Source organism: Protomyctophum bolini (assembly GCF_963924005.1).
Source record: "Protomyctophum bolini genome assembly, chromosome: 12".
Taxonomy (NCBI): domain Eukaryota; kingdom Metazoa; phylum Chordata; class Actinopteri; order Myctophiformes; family Myctophidae; genus Protomyctophum; species Protomyctophum bolini.
In genome coordinates this window covers 23,645,251-23,667,595 of record NC_137873.1, presented here as the reverse complement: position 1 = coordinate 23,667,595, position 22,345 = coordinate 23,645,251, and the positions used below count along the sequence as shown (strand labels likewise).

Below are 22,345 nucleotides of genomic sequence, written 5' to 3'. Positions count from 1 at the left end.
CTGCAAACTTTTTTCATCCTTTCTAAAGTCAATTCTTCCATATCTCAGTTGCCATATATCTGCTGTGACACTACGCAGTTACACATTGTTATAAAAGTTTGTGTGTATGCGTGCGTGTGTGTGCACAGTGTATATCATGCATCCATATGTGCATGCTTAAGTGTCAACGATTCAGCTCAGACCAGCCATTCATTGCCAATAATGGAGAACATACTTTTGTATTGATCCCAAAACTAGATGGAAGGGGACTGACCCGTTTGTGACATGCCTCCTTGATTGATCCAGCATGTGGCCATTTTCCAGACAGAAGGGTTACACCCCGCCGTTAGTTGATTGTAGTCAACTACATAAGATGCTCTTTTCCATTGTGATTCCCCGCTCAACCCACTCAACATCTGTTGAAAATAATGCTGATTTGGATAACCTTTTCCAGCCATTCGTTGCACAAAACGCAGCCGGCCGCCTAAATGGCCACGTCTTTATACAAATAACTCTCGCTGGAACGAAGTGACTTTATGGGAGTATTTGTGTCTGGACTCTTAATAGAACCAACATGCTCCTAATTTCTACGCCGTCCATTTGTGGCTCTCTTGCCGTTCGTCTATTCATCAGCCACTGGCTTGTCTCTTTGCTCACCCTCCATCACCACTCCCACCTGCACCACCATTTCTCTCACACACACACACACACACACACACACACACACACACACACACACACACACACAGGGGGCCACAATTAAGAGGGATGAATCCACCGGAGCGATTGTTGTGGCAAGGATCATGATAGGCGGAGCTGCAGCGAGGAGTGGTGAGCATTGCAAACTGTTGTTCATAACAGAAGTCTACTGAAAACATATTGTGTTGTTGTTGTTATCCCACAGGAGTTAGCTGATTTTTGGTGCATATGACACCCACGTGTGACTACAAGTGTAAATCAAGTCTTTTCGTGGTGCATAATACAATCCTGGCATTACTTCAAAGGAAGAGGTGGGGTGGTTCTGGATCTGGAATGGCAGATACAGTTGAGTCATCTGGTTGTGTTGAGGGGCCTGCAGTCATAGAATGCAACATCTGTGATTGGATAAATATGCCCTCTCACCTGCCCTCCTTTCTCATAACATCTCTTAACTGTGGTGCACAGACATTGACAAGGTACATTTTGAGTACTGTACAGGCCCACTTCTTAAGTGCAATTTTGTGTATCTGTACTTTACTTGGAGTATAATTGTGCTTTTTTGGATACTTAGGATTTTCAATCCACTACATTTCAAAGACAGATAGATAGGATATTGTACTTTTGACATTTGAAATTTGTACTTAACGTTTTACACTACACTTCAGGGAAGGGAAAGGGTACATTATGAATGAACCACTTAAGCCCTTCGCTAAGCTTGTGAGTTTGTTGAGCTGCTATTTTCACTAATTTTACTCACTTGAACTCAAGTACAAATCAACTTGAGCCAGGTTTCTGAGCTGCGGTCAGGCTGTGCTGCCACAAAGCCACCACAGGGTGACTCACACTCCTTTTCCCCCAAGCTATCAGATCTCTGAACTGTATTTAACCAATTAAGGGGGTTATGACATAAATAAATCTACGTTTACGTTGTTTCTTTTTTCTTTTGGCATAGTATTTCTATATTTGTTTACATTTGACTCACTGGAGAAAAGGAGTAGTGAAGTGGTTGAACATTTTTGATCACATTAACCTGCGTCTTGGGGCGTATAGTCCATTGAAATATATGCATTACTGTAAATGCAAAATCAAAATCGGTGATGTGTCGCCCTAGCTGACAATTTTAGACCCAAATTGTTTCTGGCCATCATGGGAACATTAAACCCTCTATACTTAGTGAAATGGACCTGAGTTGCAACTGTCAATCTACACCAAATTTCTTCGATCTACAAGCACACAATGTGTTGCGTTGCATCGCGTTGTGACACAACACATCCAGTATGAGGCAAGAGGCATAAACATAAGGCCTCACTCACACTGTTGCAACATGCATACAACATTTGTCTTGTGTCTTGTCCGTGTTTAATGGCCGCCCCAATGCATTTCCAATGGAAGTCACATAGTTTGACAAAACATTTTTGTTTGATGGCTGTGTTGTGCCCCCCTCCCCCGCATAAAAAAAAAAAACGTTTGTGCTTTTCTTTTTTAATTAAAGGTTTGATCCATGAAGGAGATGAGCTGAAAGAAGTCAATGGAGTATCAGTCGAGAACAAGAAACCAAGAGAGATCCTTCCACTCCTTGTTAGTCTAGCCGTTTCTCTGAATGTTTTGTATTTAGTTTGTTTCCATTTAAGTTATCTCTCAATTCAATGGGATTGGGCTACAGTATATTGAGATATAAAACATATGCTGTTACATTGCACATCTCTCTCTCTCTCTCTCTCTCTCTCTCTCTCTCTATTGACGGCTGTTGTCCTTTGTGTTTCAAGGCTCTATCAAAGGGTGACGTTACATTCACAGTGATTCCTGCTCCCACCAAGGAAGACCTTTCTACAAATAAAAAGGTATATATATATATATATACTGTATAAAGGTATATATATATATATATATATATATATATATATATATATATATATATATATATATATATATATATATACAGTATATATATATTGCTTTCACAACAAATAGGTTTCCCTGTCGACTCAAACAATTAATCACTGTACATTGTTGTACAACGAATAGCGAAAGTACCAGATCTATAAGCTAAAGATGTAATTTTGGACCTATAATGACATGCCCAAAATAGGACAATAAAGAGTTACAAGTACAATATTAGAATCCGAGATGTAGTGGAGTAGAAGTATAAAATAATATGAACAAAATGCAATACTTCACCACCGACTATAGCACGGTTCTGATAAGTATCTGCTGATTGTGTTCTTTCCAGGGGTTTGTGCGGACTCTGTTCGACTATGATCCCAGGGAGGATCCCACCGTTCCCTGTAAGGAGGCGGCACTCAGCTTCAAGAGGGGCGACGTCCTCCAGATCGTCAGCCGAGAGGATGACACCTGGTGGCAGGCTTGTCACCATGCAGATGGCAACACCCGTGCAGGCCTCATCCCCTCACAACAGCTCCACGAAAGGTGGGTCTCTGTATTTATCCATCCATTAGTCGTCTAATATGTACGCCGGCCGGTATACTGTATCCATCCATTACCTCCTGCCAACATTGCACATTGTACTGCTACGGTAAGAGAAAGAAGGACGTGGTTGATTCTGCACAGTGTCACTGTCAGGCACCGGTAGCGATCGAGCGAACTGACTCTGTGGGAGCCAACCCAAGGCGCAGCTTTGAGGGAAAAAGGCCCTCAGCTTATGTAGACAGCTTACGTATAGTGTGATAGCGCAAGGGGCTATCCCGCCCTGTCTTATTTTTAAATTCTCTCCCCGTTTCCCTACAGGAGAGTTGCCCTACAACGACCTCAAGCTTTGTTCACGTCCCAACGAGCCAACAGGCCAACAGGTGAACAGCAAACATATCTCCACATAACCTCCACCCAAATCCCCCACCTGCAAAGAATAAAAGAGCCCATTAAACACTTTCCAATAAACCTATCCGAGATCTTTCGGCCCAGAGACAAGAGGTGAAAGGTGGTGGCTAAAGGTCACGGTCAAAGTGAATGTCACGGGTGAGCAGCTCCCACCCCCACCGTTGTACTCATCCTGTCCTGTTCTCTCCACATGCTGCACAGATGATGAGCAAGGTACTGTCATCTCCTGTTCTGTTCCTCTCAAAATCTGATAATATGCTTTAGATAGAACGTTCTCCTTGTCTGGTTTTGGAAAGTTTAACCACTTAGAAATGATCAATCAATACAGGGAGTGAGCTTCGTTCCAGCACTTGACATCACTGTGGAAAACGGTTGAACGTTATTAGCCAAACCAAGACCTCTGCTTACAAAATATTGAAACTTTTAAAGGATGAACTCATTCTTGAAATATTGACTAATGGATTTCAGGTAGCGCTCGTTTTTCAAAACCCTGAGCAAACAATTCCTGTTCCCAAATCGTTTAAATAATTATTTTAACTTAAGCAAATAGCTTTAACAACATCTCATGATGTCATTTACTTTAACGCCAGCAATCACTGGTGTTCATCGTCATACTATGAATATCATTTAAGTTAAAACTGTTGTTAGTCGTCGTTGTCTCTGTTTACACTGCGACATTGTTGCTGACATTTGAACATCTGGGTCAAACTCAGAACATGTGCTCATGCTGCCAGTATGATATTTCAGATTTACGAATAGCCTATATGTCTTGTGGCTATATCCATAATTCCTACCCCCCCCCCCCCCCCCCTCCCCTCTCTCTTGCTTCCTCTTTTTCCAGTTATGGAAGACTCAGACTATGGGGGTATAACAGGACTCAACATTGGTGAGAATTGCTGACTTTCTCCCCCTATAACCCGACACGCTGAAGAAAGGATGAAATGAACCCCGGGCAGGAAACTGAACCGTAGTTCTATTTACAAATCAGGTTATGTGATTTAGTTTTTGTGGTTCAGAGAGTTAGAGGATATGGACTAGAACAGCAAATGAGATTTTGAAACGCTGTACCATTTCCCCCATGATTGCTTATAGGCTCATGGATCGGATCGGATCAAATTCAATTTATGGATCGGATGAGCTGTGTGCTTGTGCTTGACAGTGCCTGCGTACGCCCGTGTTTTGCGTGGGTCTATGGCTGATTGTGAAAAGGCCCTTGTGCGTATGAGGCAAGGTGAATCGCAGATGTTGCATTATATCAACTGTAGGAGTCATATGTATTTAATTATTAAATACATATGACTCCTACAATTGATGAAATACAGATTATTACATTTTAATAATCTGTATTTCATCTTCCTCAGGCCAGGCAGGGCCAGGTTCCCCACATGAATGTGGTTCAGAGTCAGACTCTGTCTTTCCTCTAAGTCTGAGCTCCAAACTATTATTGATCAGAACCACGGCCTCTCTCTCTCTCTCTCTCTCTCGCTCTCTCTCTCTCTCTCTCTCAAAACAGCCGATCTGCAAGCTCATGTTGCAATGCTTTGTGAGCTTGTAGATCGGGTATTTCCGTTGAATGTTTAGCCCACAAACGGGATATGTGGTTGAAATATGCCATGAGATTGATGGCACACATGCACGCAATTCACGCATTCCCTCCACGCCCCTCAGTGCATTGAGTAGAGTTAGTATAGGCATGTAACAATATACCGTAAATCGATTTGAATCCATTCAAACAGCTTTAAACCGATTTAATAAAATTAAAAAATATAAATAAATTAAGCTCACGCAGCCATCGTGGACGCCATCTTGAAAACAATGCCTTTCAAATTGTTCGTTTTCCGTACAATTTTAGTATGTTATTTAGCACACCCAATGGTAACAGCATCCATTGAAAAATCTATTCTATCAATTATTTGGGGTTCCAACCATAATATACTGACATATCTAATAGTGGTTTCATTGCAAACCAACCACTAGGGGGGCGAGCCAAATTAGTTTGCAATGGTTTTTGAAAACCTTATGCCAATACCTAACACCATGCCAAAATTCAATTGTTATGATTTTTTATATATTAAATCCCAGTTTATAGGCATTTTAGCTCATTTTAGCCACTGTGGATGCCATCTTGAAAATGATGCCTTCCTGGTTGTTCGTTGTTTTTTAGTATGTTATTTAGCACACCCAATAGTAACAGAATCCATTGAAAAATCTCTTTTATCAATTATTTTGGTTTTCAACCATACCTATACGTATCCGATATTTGAGTCTGTGCAAATAGACCACTAGGGGGGGCGCCCAGTGTGTTTGCACAGCTTTTTGAAAACCTTATACCCATACCTAACACCACACCAAAATTCAGAAACTAGTCACCAAAAGCCAAATCTTTACAAGTCCGCCACCTGCTATGATGAACTGCACATGTTAGACTTAAGTCCTAGTCTGAAGACGTTATGCAAACTATAGCAGTTATTCAGTATGATCTGGACCAATCAGAACTCCCACACAATATCAGCCATCCAACCAGCCAGGGACACACATTGCTGTGCATTGGAGTGGCTGCACCACTCAAAAATAAAGTTAAACAGAATAGATTTTGACACTACATCTGCACTGGGTCTCTGAATGTATGACTTAAAGGAGTAGTGACTATTCAAAAATAGCAGATATACAAGCTCATAACGTGTTACTTTGTGCCATGATACAAGCAATTGTAGAGCTTCAAATATTTGAATATAACTATTCTTTTAAAGTGAAATTTTAACTCAAATCTTGGAATCCCTGGAATACAATATTTTGAGATGCGGCTCGGCCGCAAAATAGTATTCATATAATTTTGGGGTCCTTGACATGAAAAGGTTTGAGCACGACTGATATAGTCGACTATAGTCCAAAGTATTTAGAAGACATTTGTTATCAGCCTCAGGTCTTGGGTGAGCCTCCAGGACTCCAAATACTAAAATTGCTTATAAAAGAAAACAGAAATTGGCTAATTAATGTTAAGCGCTGGAGTATTTTTCAATGGAGGAGATCTGCTCCTAATTTTGTGTCTGTTTGCTTTTCGGCGTATGCCAGATCATATCAGATCATGGTCGGAACACTCTGTAATGTTGTTTTCCCTCTTAGTGCAGATCTTATTTCCTTATATACAGAACTAACAACTCTGATTTTCCGTCTAACATGGTCTTTTTTTTCATTCTCTATTACCCTCGCATGGACCCTGTGTGAAATTGTCAGTTTGAGTCACTCATCAGCAGCATGTCAACAAAACCTTGCAAACCCAGAGAGCAGACCAAACAAACAAAGCAGGGCAAAAGGACAGATTATGTTTACGGAGTGAAATTACAGCTGATGTCTAAACAGTCCTGGCACCATCAGTTTAGGAACATAATGGACGAGGAGGCCATTGGCCCAAACGGAACCAAAACCACATTCACATGGCAGATGCACAAGACACTGCTTGTCAACAGACAGCCTATACAAGCCATGCGTGACAGAATTATTCCAGAATGCTCAATTTCCCAACTTGTCATGTCTTCTCCTCGCGTTCCGCCAGGAGTGGTGCAGCGAGCCTATAGCGCTTGTGGACAGATTTGAGGTGGCAGTGTTCCGGGGTCTGTTGACATACAGATGGCTGTCAGCCTTATGCACTCTGGTATTCACTCAATGTGTCAGTGGTGGAAAAAGTACTCAAATGTTTTACTTAAGTAAAAGTATCAATACTGCAAAATTTAAATAATAAAGAAATATAAATAAACGTCCAGAATTTAACATTTACTTGAGTAAAAGTACATAAGTACGGTATTGGCTTCAAAATGTACTTAAAGTACCACAAGTAAAAGTACTCATTGTGCAGAATGTCCCATTTAAAATGTATATTAATCATTTGAAAATAGCATCTACAAGCTCACAATTCACTGTGAGCTTGTAGATCACTATTTGTAAATGGCCTAAATGTATATAGGGCTGAGTTAATATACGTTTTGTAGCGTCTGTAGGTCGCAGTTTACTATGAATACCGGCATCTCGCGCCTCATGACACGCTCCATACAGAATCTGACCTCATCAAACCCTGTAAACTCAAGCTACTGCCCCCACTGATCTCCATATATGGAGCTGACCTGTTCTGACATTCCATATGTTGATCTGACCTCATCAAACCCTGTAATACGCTCCATATATGGCCATATATGGCCACCCATCCAGGTGCTATCCCTGCCTGCAACAATACAACATCTCTACTTCTACGCCTCTCTATTTTGACTCGGATCTCTGACCTATTATTTTGATCTTGATTGTTACTCTTTCAACTCAAATGTATCATTATTAATTATTAAATCTTCCCCTTCTGTTCTCAAGTTCTATTGCTAATGAGCACACACACACACACACACACACACACACACACATACACACACACACACACACACATGGGACCGATTATAATACTCTGCCACATACTGATGTGGGCTGGCTAGAAATATGGCTGGAGTTTATTTAGAGATATAACAGGAAGGCACTGGATTAGTGCAAATGTCAGGGTAGTATTTGTATAAATTATCATGTAAGTGCTCAAATCATTCCAGAGATCTAGCAAAGTTGCCACAAAGTAGATGAAATTGCAGTCTTGACACTCACTGGAAAAATGTTGGGACTGTGTTTTGTTACTCAACACAAGCCAGGTTACTGACGTTATTAATGATGCCATTATTACGGGGGACAAATTGACACAGAACCATTGTGCACACCGTCCCTCATCGAGAGGGACTTCTTAACAATATGAGTATGACACATTAAAATAACTCTTTCCGTATCTCCCACACGTATGTATCTCAGCTGCATTGAGGAGGAGTTTCCGACTGGGAAGAAGAGAAGCACGGGCCAGGAGGAGAAGGAGTTTAGGCATGGAGGGCTTGGCCCCCAGCACTCCCACCTACATGGAGGTGGTGCCCTACCGCAGAGATCCGAAGGACAGACACCGCCTCGTCCTTCTGGTCGGTAAGAGAAGATACGGCTACATAGTTTAGGTGTTGCGTTGATGCCCTTGTTGTTGGGATTATCCCCGTAATGGAATTCTCAAACGTGTGTCGTGGCTGTTGAGAGAGACTTTGGCCACCACATACAGTAGGCCACAACCTGGACTCATTTAAAGCACTGTGTAATTAGCTCATTAAATCACTTTCCATGCTGTGTTTGGATTGACGAACCATATTGCCATACGGTATGTGTATAGTATACCACTGACAAGTTCTGTATGCATACCTTTGGCAAAACCATGGACCATATGCACTAGGCCGCGAAATTAAATCCCGAATGAAATGTATACCCAAGTGCAGTCCAAGATTACCAGATTGTCCAATGGCCTGATAGTCCAGGCAGTGTATTCAAGAGGCTTTTAGTTTATTTAATAAAAACAAAAACACACACATTCATGGCTGAGCATGCCGTGGTTAAAAATAATCAATAATGCATTGATGATTAATGGTTTTCAGTCTTGATTGGGAGAAAAATCCACCTCCATCAGTGTAAACCAAACACTGTCAGAATACTGGAGTTAAAATATATCGTCGTCCCAAAGGTTGCTTAGGAGCCCACCCCAGGTTAGGTTTACTGCCAGTCCAGCAGGTCTGGTGTATGTATCTTTTAGCTATATATATCTCCCGAGGGGAACTTACCATGAGGCCCCGACTGCAGGCCTTTTTAATGTCATATGGCAGTATGGCTGTAGGTAATCCACGGAGGAGGAAAAACTTATGGCCAAGACGAGAGATGTAGTGGGGGGGGGGTTAAAGGAAAGAGAGAGAGAGCAAGAGAGGAAGGGGAAAATGAAGAGGTGTTGTAAGCACAGAGATGTGAAGTAGAGAGATCATAGAGGGATAGATGGATGGATGGAGAGAGAGAAAGAGAGAGAGAGATGAATACGTTTTTTATAAAGTTGGCTAAGCTCTCCATCATCAAACTGGAACAGTTAAGACAGCTTGGATTTAGCTTTAGGCCGCTTTAATTGACTTGGAGTCCACCCCGACTCTGGATTCTGTTTTACCGTCTGCAGTAAAGGCTCTTCGTTGACCGGAGGTCATCAATAGGGGATATGTAGCTTATTGGCAACAAGAGTTTATAGAAAGGAAAGCCAGACTTGAAATCTCAAAAACAGGACCGGCTGGATCAGGTTTGGTTCCGTTGAAAATGTAACCTTTGTTCTAAATGCATTTTCTACCGACTTTGAACGAGACAATAGACAGTTAACTCCAGGGGGGAGCTCACTGTAGATCAAGGCCAGGCAATTAAGTCTTTATAGATCGTGTATCTTTTGAATCCGTTTGAAAAACGGACCGTCGCCCAAAATGATACTCCTCTTCAGCGTTTTAACATCGCCTGTATTAGGCATTAGCAATGTAAGAGCTGGGAGTCTATGAACCTGATAGTTTGTAATGTATTGAGGTCACGCAGCACTGTGATGGAAAGGGCAGGTATGTCAGGAATCCTGCTTTGGAGACATTAACTCCATTTCAGCCCTGATGATCACAAGAAAATCCCAGATTCTGTGTTGCGCGCGTGTTGCGCGAGTGCGTCTACTTCTCTACTAAAGTGTAGTATCAATACTGCAATGCAGAAATACTCAAGTACAAGTAAGTATTCAGTCTGGTATTCAAAATTTACTTGAGTAAAAATATTGGCATCAAAATGTACCAAAAGTAAAAAGTACTCATTATGCTGAATGCCCTATTTCACAAGTATTCAAAATGTATAGCCTACAAATCTTTTGAAAATATCAGATCTATAGCCTACAAGCTCACAGCGCATTGCAAAGCAAGGCACGCGTAGTGAGCTTGGAGATCGACTATTTTCATTTTTCAAACAGCCAAAGTAGGAATAAAGTGGTTAATGCATGTTTTGTAATACTGTAAATCTAAAAAGTAACTAGTAACTAAAGTTTGCAAATAATTGTAGTAGAATAAAAAGTACAATATATGCCTCTGAGATGTAGTGGTGTAGAAGTAAAAGTATTGAAAATGTAAAAGAATCCAGTAGCCTACAGTAAAAATTCCTCACATTATGCAGTACTTGAGTACATGTACTGTACTTAGTTACTTTAAATTTATGAATGTAACTGTGCAGTGTGTCTGCATAAATGTTTGTGTGTGTGTGTGTGTGTGTGTGTGTGTTCATGTGTATGTGTGCATAAATGTCTTTCTGTGTGTGTGTGTGTGTGTGTGTGTGTGTGTGTGTGTGTGTGTGCGTGCGTGTATAAACGTCTTTCCGTGTCCACATCAGCATGTGCCTCATCCTAAATGCATCGCCCAGTCACAATGATACTCACACTGAAGTGTGCAAGCTTCACAGATGTCACATCATGACATGATGCTATGGATTTCCCAGAAGGCCTTGTGGGAGGACTCTGAGAACTTTGGGTGACAGATGAGAGAGAGAGAGTGTTGGTGACAGATGCAGACAGACTGAAATCAATATGGAATCAAAAGCTCTATCTGTCTGCCTTCTTTCTCTGGTTCTCCTCTCTCTCTAATGATAAATACAGATGCATCACTGAATCACTAGAATGAAGGACTGTTTGATCCTGGGTTTGTCGCCAGGAAAACATTAGTGTTGAGTGCAATGTTGCATAACCCCCCCCCCCCTCCATTTAAAACACAGCATGTTCTGGTCTTTGTCCCACAGGACCCAGCGGGGTCGGTGTCAGTGAACTGATCAAGAGGCTTCTGCTCTCTGATCCTGAGCACTACGGCATCGCCATACCGTGTAAGATACCACGTCCAAATCCTTCATCGTTTAACAGTATAGCCACACAGACTTGGATGAAATGACGCAGATAACGATTAATAATAACATACCAACTTATAGATTAACTTATAGAAAAAAACCTTTGATTTGTTATTTAAATGTTTTGGCGTTCATTAGCAAGCCTACGCGGAAGAACTGCTGAAAAAACATATTGGACCCAAGTCTGAGGTTACGCATAGTCGCATACCTACAGTATTCTACATACCAAACAACTCCATCTGTTTAAAGTACTATTCTGTCTCTCTCTCTCTCTCTCTCTCGCATTCTGCTCTCTCGCTCAGACACCACGCGAGAGAAGAAGAGGCTGGAGAAAGATGGGATGGACTATCATTTTATCTCGCGGCAGATGTTTGAAGAGGACATCATCAGTCATCGGTATGGGGTGCAAACAAAGGTTCTGGAAAACTTTAAAAACTTCCATGAAGTGTTCAATTTCTTCCAAGTTAAGCTCAGTTATTGGGGAACTTCTATATGAAAATAATAAAGTTTAATAGTGAGCTTATTTCGGGGGGAAATACTGTACTGTACAAGCCCTCCTCCCTGGCCTGTGTGTGTGTGTGTGTGTGTGTGTGTGTGTGTGTGTGTGTGTGTGTGTGTGTGTGTGTGTGTGTTAGGCTGTGCAACAGTGACACTTGGTGGTCAACAAACACTATTTCCGTATTCGGACGGACAGACCAAGCCAGACAGCCAGGGACACACATTGCTGTCTATAGGAGTGGCTACCGCCACTTAAAAATTCACCAAGGTGTATTCTGCAAGCCAAATAGTACACCTTCCCTATGTCACTTATCACATGACAAGTTCTAGACCTCCATTCTAGGCAACACAAACGGAGCAGACGTTTTTATTATTTCAACTCTAAGGTATATTAATGACATAGTTCAATGTTAAATGAGTGGTCTCTCTTGCTCTCTCTCTCTCTAGGTTCATTGAATATGGCAGATACAGGGGCCACTATTATGGAATCCGTATGGACTCGGTTCTCCAGGTGATAGCGGAGAACAAGGTGTGCCTTTTAGACGTGCAGCCAAATGTGAGTGACAAAGCAGCCATTACACTTGACCAATCATCACTAGCCTTGCTCAAGTAAACGATCAAACAACCAATCACAGGTAGACGTTGACTAGTGGGGTGGTCAGTCATTTCAAATTTATATCGGATGATCCAATTAAAAGTTATAACAGTTACCATATTTTGCTAAAGCTGGTGTGGGGTTGCATGGGAACCACTGACACCTCCTAGAGGCTATTTTCTTTATCTGAGTGCTTGACACTCAAAACAAAAAAAAATCTATAGATTTAGTAAACTATAATTTACAAAACGACAAGAATTCGTATTGTTTGATTTGTCCCATTTGACGCCGAGTGTGAATTTTTTGTGCTCCGTGTTGTGTTAAAATGAATTCTTGTCCTGCCACACACCACCAGCCCACCACTACCCCATGCTGTGTTTCCATCACAGGTAGTGCAGCATCTGTACACCGCTGAGTTCAGGCCATACGTCGTGTTTGTGAAGCCGCCAAGGGAAACTAAATTCATCTCTGACAATGGAGAAAACAAACCAGCCAGGATATTTTCAGTAAGGATAACCATAATCACACATAAGCACGCACAATTTTCAAATAATATGACACATGCATGGCTAGATACAGTATACCACAGCCACATGACTGAGCCACACAAAATGTATAGGAACACATTAATATAGGAACAGATACATTGGAGAATATCTAAAAGAACCTTGGAAGTCCAGCACAGTAGGCTACAGTATATATCAAGCTTTCCTTTCTACAACATCTGAAAATAGCAATTCAGCAGTCAATCCATTTTATGTATAAGTTGGCTCAAGACAACTATTTTAATAAAAAAAAACTCAAACAGAGACTCTGAGAAACAGTTATCCTGTGAGCAAGTGATTGGCGAAGGTGACAAGGAAAAACTCCTCAAACCTCAAGCAGTGTTGCCAACTTGCCACCCAACCGAACCACTGATGTGAACCCACATCCTGTCACATCACGACATAGCCAGTCATATCCTGTCACAACTCAAAGCCTACAGCAGCCAACAAATGGGGGAAGTTCAGTTGCCAGTGGCAGTTCAGCAGTTAAAGTACAGGTAAAGAGTAAAATAATTACTGTAAGATACAGAAAGAGTAGCAGCACTATGCCAGGAGGCAAAAAGAAGAACATCATAAAAACATCAACAAAATGATAGCAACAACAGAGCAATACTCTGAAACAACTAAGTATCTGCAGCTAAAACAGACAATGCCACACATGCTCTGATACACAGGAACATTCTCGTGGTCCTATTAAGAAGATCTATGACGCAAAGCTCTAATGTGTGTGTGTGTGTGTGTGTGTGTGTGTGTGTGTGTGTGTGTGTGTGTGTGTGTGTGTCCAACTCTAGTTTTGTTTGTCAAGCAATACATTTTCTTGCAAGGTGCATCAGGTTCAGGGGCAAAGGGATTGTAGCTCATCTCTTACTTAATCATTTTGGGCATAACAGTGTCATCTCCCATTCTCTGTAAGAGCTATAGTTGCGCCACCATGGGCACATTGTTATTTAAATGACAGATTTGCCATGTTGGAGGAGTCAAACAATTTTTACCTTCTATGGGAGCAAAATGTATAATATGATATAATGATGTCAGGGGACGGGGGAAACAGGTGGACCAAACGCAGTGGCAATGTTGCTGGTCAGAAGCCATGACTCCGCATGTCCCAGAGACATCTGTGATATATTGACAAATTAACGTAATAATTACATTCTCATCCTCAGTTAGGAGCTTTTGTGCATAATAGCATGACGGACAGCTGTGCATTTCAGGAGCCTAAAATATGAGATGACATGTTGAGCAGAGACAGATAAAGGAAGCCAGGAGGCTTGAACAACATCTATCAGTAATAATTGCAGGCACACTCTATGCTGCTGGGACTCTCAGAAATGATGTGCTGTATTGAATTTGAATGGATTTTGACTGCAAGCAGTGTGCACGCATTGAAAACCCTACGGGTGGGATTTAAGACAGCAATGTAATGATTTGACTTTTCTTACTTTAAGATAGCAATGCACCAGAGAAATAAAGCCAGTTTTAACTTGCTCTATTTAACTCTGAGTGTATAAATAAGGGTCCATTTGGTATGCTTTTACAGTCTTTTAGAGTTATAATTGGATGAACTGACATTGAGGATATTACTGTGTGGGGTCAAATGTGCCCTATGTATAAGAATACGGCAACACTTTTGTATTTGGCCTTGCACTGGGACATCCTTGAGATTTGAAAAAACGGAATAAATCAAATGTGCACGTTATGACCCTAGACCCAATCCTCCCAATTTATCTGCCAGGTTTTCTACAAAAAAGAATAAAACTGGCCTGAGTTATCACTGTGAGTAAACAAACACACTACTGCAGTGATTACAATGCACAGCCATTCATCTGAACATGATGCCTACCTTTAGCCGTCTTCTTATTGAATTCTGTCCAGCAAAGTCCTTGGCAGGCTCATTAAAAGTCACTCTCTGTGGTGAAATATTTGCGAAAACACAAGAAGCTTGATCATCAGGTGAATCTACAACACCTGGTTGTGAATTATTTACCAGGTGGTGAGGGATTCTGCAAGGCCTACAAACCATTTCTCCAAATGCGGCTTCATGGGATCACGCACACCTGTCACAAATTGCTAAAGAATTGCTCTGGTAGAAAAACGCCCTGGGCTCTACTGCCTGTAATGCAACACATGTCCTCTCACAATGCTGGAGAATCCATTTCCTTGTATTGCACACAAAAGCCACTTCATGTGGACCAGTTGTTGCTCATTGATTCCTCATAGGCTACATGTCAATCAACAGGCGTCATGTCCTAAAGCTAATTCTTAAATAATATATTCATATATCTTTTTTTTCTTCTTCTTCTTTTAACCATGATATTATCATGGTAAAAAAAGATATGCAATTTGCCGCTGTATCACCAAGTAATCTCATGGTGTAGCCAGTTGTTCCTTTAATTGTGAGGACCAAGAAAACCAAAACCAAAAACGAAAAACAGACAGATTATGTGCACACACAGGACTATAATTTGTGTGAGAACAGCAGGCTTGGTGGACAACTACTATGTAGTGAGGGGCAAGGATGCCTCCCCCATCAGGAGGAGGGCGCCATAGGCTGCTGCCTGGCCACCACATACACAGTTAAACACATACATGGATTGTTGTTTTCCACATGGTTGACCCTCTGACTATGTGAGTTTTAAGAGACAGAGAGGGCAGTTCCATGTAGACTCAGAGGTTAGTCGCAAAATGGGGAGTTACATGAGTGAGTGGCTGAGTGCATGAATGAATGAGTGAGGGTGGGGAGATGGCAGGGTGAGTGAGTGAGTGAGTGAGTGAATTCGACTACCCAATATTCCGACCATAGAGCCTCATACTAACCCTATCCAAAAAACCCTAACCGTTACTGCACGTGGAAGCCACAGGTGAGTTAACCAGCCACATACAGTAGTCGGATTAATGGGATGTCGGACTAACGCATGCCCCCAGAGACGGACAGAAAGACAGATAGAGGGGGTTGGGAAAAAGAGTTTGTATATATTTCATGACATTGAACACAACATGGCATCAAATCCAAGTTCTGCTTGGTTTAGTCACTTTGTGTTCCAAAACGGTCAGTCTGCCTATTTATATGAGTGTCATGGAATGGTGCATGTCTTGGCAGGGCGGGTGATCACTTTCATAACACCCATCTGGCTTCTCATACAGTGTTCAACCCCGTTTGCCCTTATTAAAACGCCGGGGTCATACACCTGTGCTGCAGCATGGCTGCAGGCAGCCTGTTGCCAACCACCAAAGCCTTAACAGAGTTCAAGCATATCTTATTGGGCCATGCTTACAAGTTGCAGAACAGCTGTTTGCCAAAAGCCCTCTTATCCTCTTCTCCCAGCATGTAATGACAGTCATGTAATGACACATTGCAGTTTCCATGGGAATTTATATCCCATATCCATTCAAGCTACACTGAGATCACTGTGAAGTGGATTCACGTCCGACCGACACCCTAACATGCTGCACATCCTGTGGAGTGATTGTTGACACAGGTGTTTTTCATTCACAGGAGGAGGATTTGGAGGATATGATTAGCTCGGCAGACGCTATGGACAGCCAGTACGGTCACCTGTTTGACAAGGTGGTGGTCAATGGTGACGTCACCGCGGCGTCCAATGAGCTGAGGGCCGACCTGCAGAGTATGGAAGAAGCAGAGGTCCAGTGGATGCCTGCAGCATGGCTGCACTCCTCCAAAGAGAGGCGGAGTCTATGCTCTGATCATGTGACAGGCAGTGGCGCCGGAAGAAGTACTCACATGTTTTACTCAAGTAAAAGTATCAATACAGCAGTATAGAAATATACTGAAAGTCTGGTATTTAACATTTTAATGTTCCTAGTTGCTTTACACCTCTGGTGCATAGAAACCCTGTGCAAATATAGCATAATCATCCGAATGACAAACCTCTCTAATATATTATTTTATTTTTTTCTGTTTCTTTTATTCTTACACGTAGTAGTAGTAGTAGTAGTAGTGTTAAACAGGTCAAGGACATGGAATGATGTTTTTCTCACAGCAAAGCAAAGCAAAATACAATTAAGATATATAATATAGCTTATGAAGCCCTGTTTATATTTTAATTCAGGCTTGAACTATGGCATTAATGTATATTTAATATTATTTCTCATTATTCTAAAACCCAGATGTTGTTGAACTAGGACTGTATTCTACCATGGCCCCTGAATAGAGACTAGTGGTTCTCAAAGTTGGGTCCGTGCTATTTTTGAACATCTTTTTTAAATCTTGGAAAGTAATGGAAAATGGTGAATAATTAGGCTATATAACAAATTACCCAAAATATACACTTATATACAAATATACACTATCTCTTGCCGGATTTGTATTCCATAACATTGTGTCTCTGCTATGCTGAAAATAGCAGATCTATACAAACGCACAACATGTTGCATAGATCGGCTATTTTTGGCGCACGTCACCATCATACGACTAAGTATAAATCAGGCTTCTGCCTCCCTCTGTTTCAGAGCCAATGTTTTGCTCTTTGAGTTTACATTTGGCTAAAATATTGTAGTTGACTGGGGGGGCACTAACCTCCCCACAACATGGCTGTGTGCGTGCGGTCCTTCTCTGCCAAGTTACAAACATTACCATGTAATTATTCTGACAGATGCCGCACTTCAATTAACTGTAATGCACACCAGAGAAATATTATTAGTAGGCCTGGTAGTCAAAGGGGGATACTTTGCCAACAACACGCTGTACAAACAAGATAGCAGTGCACTGAAAGCCTCTGTGGAAGACTCATGTTTTAAACCATCATTTCACGTCTTCATTCGTGCGACGATTATTTTAAAGGCCAGTGTTAGGCTGCTGTACTACATCATGATCCATTGTCAACCATCGGCCACCAGTGGTGGAAGAAGTATTCACATTTGTTACAAGTACAACTATCAATACTAGTCCGGCTGCCGGGGTTATTGTTTTATTGGCCTAAAATATTGTCTATACATTCATGAATTGAGCAATTTTTTTATAGGGGTTTATATGTGACCATACCATTGACAATAAGGTAATAAGGTACCTTTACTAAGGCAATAAGGCAAAAATGTCATTATGTTTTAAGTAGCATGTGACATGTCAAACTAGGGGGTTTTCATGACATGAATGTCCCATTTCACAAGTTGCTATTATGTGTAAAATGTGTATAAAATCTTTAGAAAATTGCAGATCTACAAGCTCACAATGGGAAACTATGTGAAGTAAAAGTGGAGTAAAAGTACAATATTTGTCTCTGAGATTTTGTGGAGTAGAAGTAAAAGTAGGCTACTTTTGGGTCTTTTTATTTTACATTTTGTACATATTCAATAAATGTTACAGAATGTCGCTGGAAAGTTTTGTAAATGTTACACTAAAACTGACTGTATAACTTTAATTTCCCTTAAAAAGCGCAAATTCAAGGTCAAAATGTATATGGAACTATTTGGGTCACAGCTATTTATGTTGCCCAGTATGTTGACTGTTACATTGCTCGTTGAAAAGCATCAGTTGAAAGCATCAGTTAGGCCAGCGGTTCTCAAATTGTGACAAAAAGCATGTTATCATGAAGCTAAGAACGTAACAGTGGAATATCTATATAATGAAACTATACATATAAAATACTATACTATACTATACTATACTATACTATACATCAGGGGTATTCAACTAGATTAGGTCGGGGGCCACAGCTGTAGAATGATTGTGTGTGGAGGGCCGCACAGCGTGCGCGCGAAGCGCGGATTATTTTGGATTCTACAAATGCATTTTGTGTTCAAAAGCCTTAGCTTTTGTGTATTCAACTATTTGGGTAACATGTGAGCTTTATCCTCTAATTCATGGGCCTGGATTTTTTTTCTCTAAAAATTCAAAAAACGATGGTCCAAAATGATGAGAAACGAGGATAACTTTTTTTTCAAAATTTCAAAAAACATGGGCTATAACCCATCGTTTTTGTCATTTCGTCATTTTTTTCAAATCCTCAAAAATGATGAAAAACGGCGCGCTATAGTATGCCGTACGTCACATGTAGACGTAGGAGGGTCCCGGACAGGAGTCAACCCAAAGAGCCAAGTCCCTCCACATGCCAGAATTGTACCTCCCAGTCCCGGCAGAGTAGTTCCGGAGTGGATACAACAGATTGTGTGGCCCTGATCTTTCCCTAGTGGGTCTGATCGAGGGTAGTCCAGATCACCCCGGCTGGGTCACGCAATTCTAGTGCTGTCTACGTAACATGCTATAAGTCTGTATAAAATGATATCTAAGTCTACATAAAGTGCTATTTAAGGGTGCTAAAAGGTGGGTTTTCAGACTACTACTTCCAGCTTCCCTGCATTGGCTGATCTGAGTGCCCGGGAGGATTTGTAGGTTTCGATCATATTTGCAAGACATGGGGAGCCATACCTTAATTTGGTTGCTTTGAATGCCAGCATCAGAGTTTTGTATTCTGAGCGGGCAGCGACCGGGAGCCACACGTCTCCCCCTTCTCCGCATGGAGCGGAGAAGGGGGGAGACGTGTGAGAATTTTGGCTGGTTGAAGACCAAGCGAGCTGCGGCATTTTGGATCAGTTGGAGAGGCTTAAGTGCACATGTAACAATCCTCCAGCTAAATTAGTTAATATAGCATTAAAATCAGGTTAACCTCTTTAACCCATACATCGACTATTTGAAAATAGCCGATCTACAGGCCTTGTGAGCTTGTCTAGTAAAATAACTATTAAAAAAACAAAAAACATTGATGAAACATGAGAAAACACAAATCTCGCAGCTAAATACACAATTACTTTGGCAGTTGTTGACATGAAAAGAAATTGAGAAACTCTGGCCCAGTATGTTGATTGTTACATGGTTCTTTGAAAGCATCAGTTAGTCTAATTAGCACAGAGTATATGTGTATAAGTAAGTTTTCCATTCCTGTCAAACTGAAGGCTGTCATACGGCTGCTCTAACATGATCATTATTGATGATGTGAACACGTCTGTGGCTGTGCTATACAGTAAGCTACCATTATTGAGGCAGTTGAAACATAATTGGCACCAATTTGCCATTAGTGACACCCCATTAACAAACATTCACATTTGAATGCATGGTTTTTCGAAGTGGCACATGGAGCACATTTCTCCTGTCTCTCCACATGAGGTGGACTCAAGCAAATTTTGTTTAATGGTTGCATTCCTCTGCATTCAAGGGGTTTCCTTCATTCTTTTTTTGGACGTCGTGGTCAATTGGGTGTGAAGGAGTGTTAATGTGTCCATCATGTCGTGTTTTTTGGGAAAGGAGGGCAGTGATGTGGAGGGAAGTAAATGTGTTTCCTGGGATTTGGGCCCTCACAGGCAAACAGAGTGAGAGAGAGAGAGTTATGATGGGACATAAAATCCCACTGTATAGGCGGTGTGGGACTCATCGTGAAGCTGATGGTCAAATCAATGGGATACAGTGTTACGGTAAGTCAGAAGCTTGAGATGACTGAGGTATTCATCAGTACTGGTTATCGAACAGTATTCCTGATCATTTTAAGTGGGTGTAGCCTTGGTTACTTATACGTAGATACGTGGGCCAGTTTCATTCCGAAATTCTAACTTTTGTCAAACCTAGTTGATGCAATGATTGTTAGTAGCCTACATAATTAAATGTAATCAACTCTGTGCATAACTGTAGTCCCTGGTTTTCAGAAGGTGGCATACTTATTTTTTCCTGTTCCAGTTAATTTTCCCATGGGCTTGGCAGTAGATTGGAACCGGAGACACATGTCACCTTCACATATGTTTCTAGTTCAACTCTGCTGCCCAACCACTAAAATTCAGCAAGTGGGAAATTAACTGGAACAGGAAACGCATATGCCGATGTATGAGAAACATTATTGACTATGGATCTGTTTGATCTATCATCTACCAGTAGAAGTCTTCCTGGGTCCAATTTGACCAACCTGCACTGAATAAGAACCAGAGAAAGTGTAGAATGGATACTGTAGGTCCTACAGTATCCATCTGTCTGTCTGCCTGTCTTCAGCACTTCATAAACTACCTCCTCTGTACACCAGGGGTCTTCAATGTTTTTCAGGCCAAGGACCACTTTGCAGAGAGAGTGATTTAACATTTTCTTACGTGTCATTTTGTTTCATGTTATAGGTCTATTTTCTATTATGTTGGATTCATTTAACAACTTAAACCTTCAATACTTAGTAAACTCGACCATTGGCTCTGTACTTGGTCTGGTCTTTTTTCCCTGTACACTGACCCACTTTGCCGAAAATACAATCTATAAGCTCACAACGCACCTTATAGATTGTACATTTTCGATGAATGTTCCCCCTACAATACATGTTATCAATGTAAAAATGTAAGTCCCCTGTCATAACTCTGAGGACCCCTAGTAATCACGGACCCCCTGTTGAAGACCCCTGCTGTACACCATCTTATATGATCACCATACTGTGTATGCGCTAGTCGTCGGGGCAACACTTGAAATGATTCTGGGTCAACTGTGCCAGGTTCCTAGTTAGTTGGGGCATCAGCGGTGCAGCCAAGCGTGGCAGTATAATTTCATCACACCACTGAGGATCTGCAGGCGCCCTGTGAGATCATAACGACGCCATTAAAGACACCGGAGCGATCCAATGAAAACCCTGCACTCTGTGCGCTCTGCAGCTCACACTTCAAACATTACACACGACGAGTATGATGTCAATTGGTCTCATTCAGTTATGTGACATGTTTCCCAAAAGAACGTGGAAACAAATGTGTTTGATGTTACAGGAGTAGCTCACCCCGAAAATTACTTATTTTCTATCAATTACACACGCCATGAAACCTTGAAATGTTTTTGTTGCATTCCTGAGCCAATAATTTGATGACCGGCAGAAAAATGCTAATGTCTCCGGTAGGAGACCGCAGACTCCGGTATTAGACGCCGGTCTACAAAATATTGGCTTAGGAATGCGACAAAAACAAAAGAATCCCCATGCATTCAAGGCTTCATGGTGTGTATAAATTGATAGAAAATAAGTACTTTGGGGTGAACTACTAGTACTTACAATGCTCATGAGAGACTTTTATGTGCCTAAAGGATAGGACACTAGCATCATACATGAATGAATGAATTAACTGAATCATAGAGATTTAATTGTATGAGGGGTTCACCACCGAGGATATTTAAGGATACATTAAGCATATCTTTTGTGGCTTTTGACCTATTGTCTAAAAACTTCAGTTTTGATCAAAATACTACTGTGAATCACGAGAAAACGAACTGTCAAAGTGGACAGTTTTACATAGGCCTACTGTAGGAAACAGACGTTTTTGTGGCTTTGACCTATTGTCTCAAAACTTCGTTTTGATCTGTCAGGCCAAGAGAAGCACTTTAAGGCCATTTCCAATGGGACCCAGGGCTTTGAACAGACATCTGTGAGCGTCTAACATGCATACACAGCTGCACCGAGCT

The 22,345-nt window shown here is 41.4% G+C and overlaps 1 protein-coding gene across 1 annotated transcript in view; it reads left to right on the top strand.

Moving 5' to 3' along the window:
- The window catches only part of LOC308326157 (MAGUK p55 subfamily member 7-like), a gene marked incomplete at both ends in the record, with an annotated part of 31,342 nt that extends 9,022 nt beyond the window's left edge, over positions 1 to 22,320 (top strand). Inside the window, 12 exons of the mRNA XM_080778964.1 lie at positions 729 to 810; positions 2,171 to 2,256; positions 2,909 to 3,105; positions 3,424 to 3,606; positions 7,067 to 7,071; positions 8,347 to 8,508; positions 11,188 to 11,268; positions 11,592 to 11,685; positions 12,235 to 12,343; positions 12,772 to 12,888; positions 16,421 to 16,658; positions 22,250 to 22,320. Coding sequence (XP_080635090.1) covers positions 729 to 810; positions 2,171 to 2,256; positions 2,909 to 3,105; positions 3,424 to 3,606; positions 7,067 to 7,071; positions 8,347 to 8,508; positions 11,188 to 11,268; positions 11,592 to 11,685; positions 12,235 to 12,343; positions 12,772 to 12,888; positions 16,421 to 16,658; positions 22,250 to 22,320 — 1,425 coding nt within the window. The remainder of the gene's footprint in view (positions 1 to 728; positions 811 to 2,170; positions 2,257 to 2,908; positions 3,106 to 3,423; positions 3,607 to 7,066; positions 7,072 to 8,346; positions 8,509 to 11,187; positions 11,269 to 11,591; positions 11,686 to 12,234; positions 12,344 to 12,771; positions 12,889 to 16,420; positions 16,659 to 22,249) is intronic.
- Between the last annotated feature and the right edge of the window lie 25 nt (positions 22,321 to 22,345).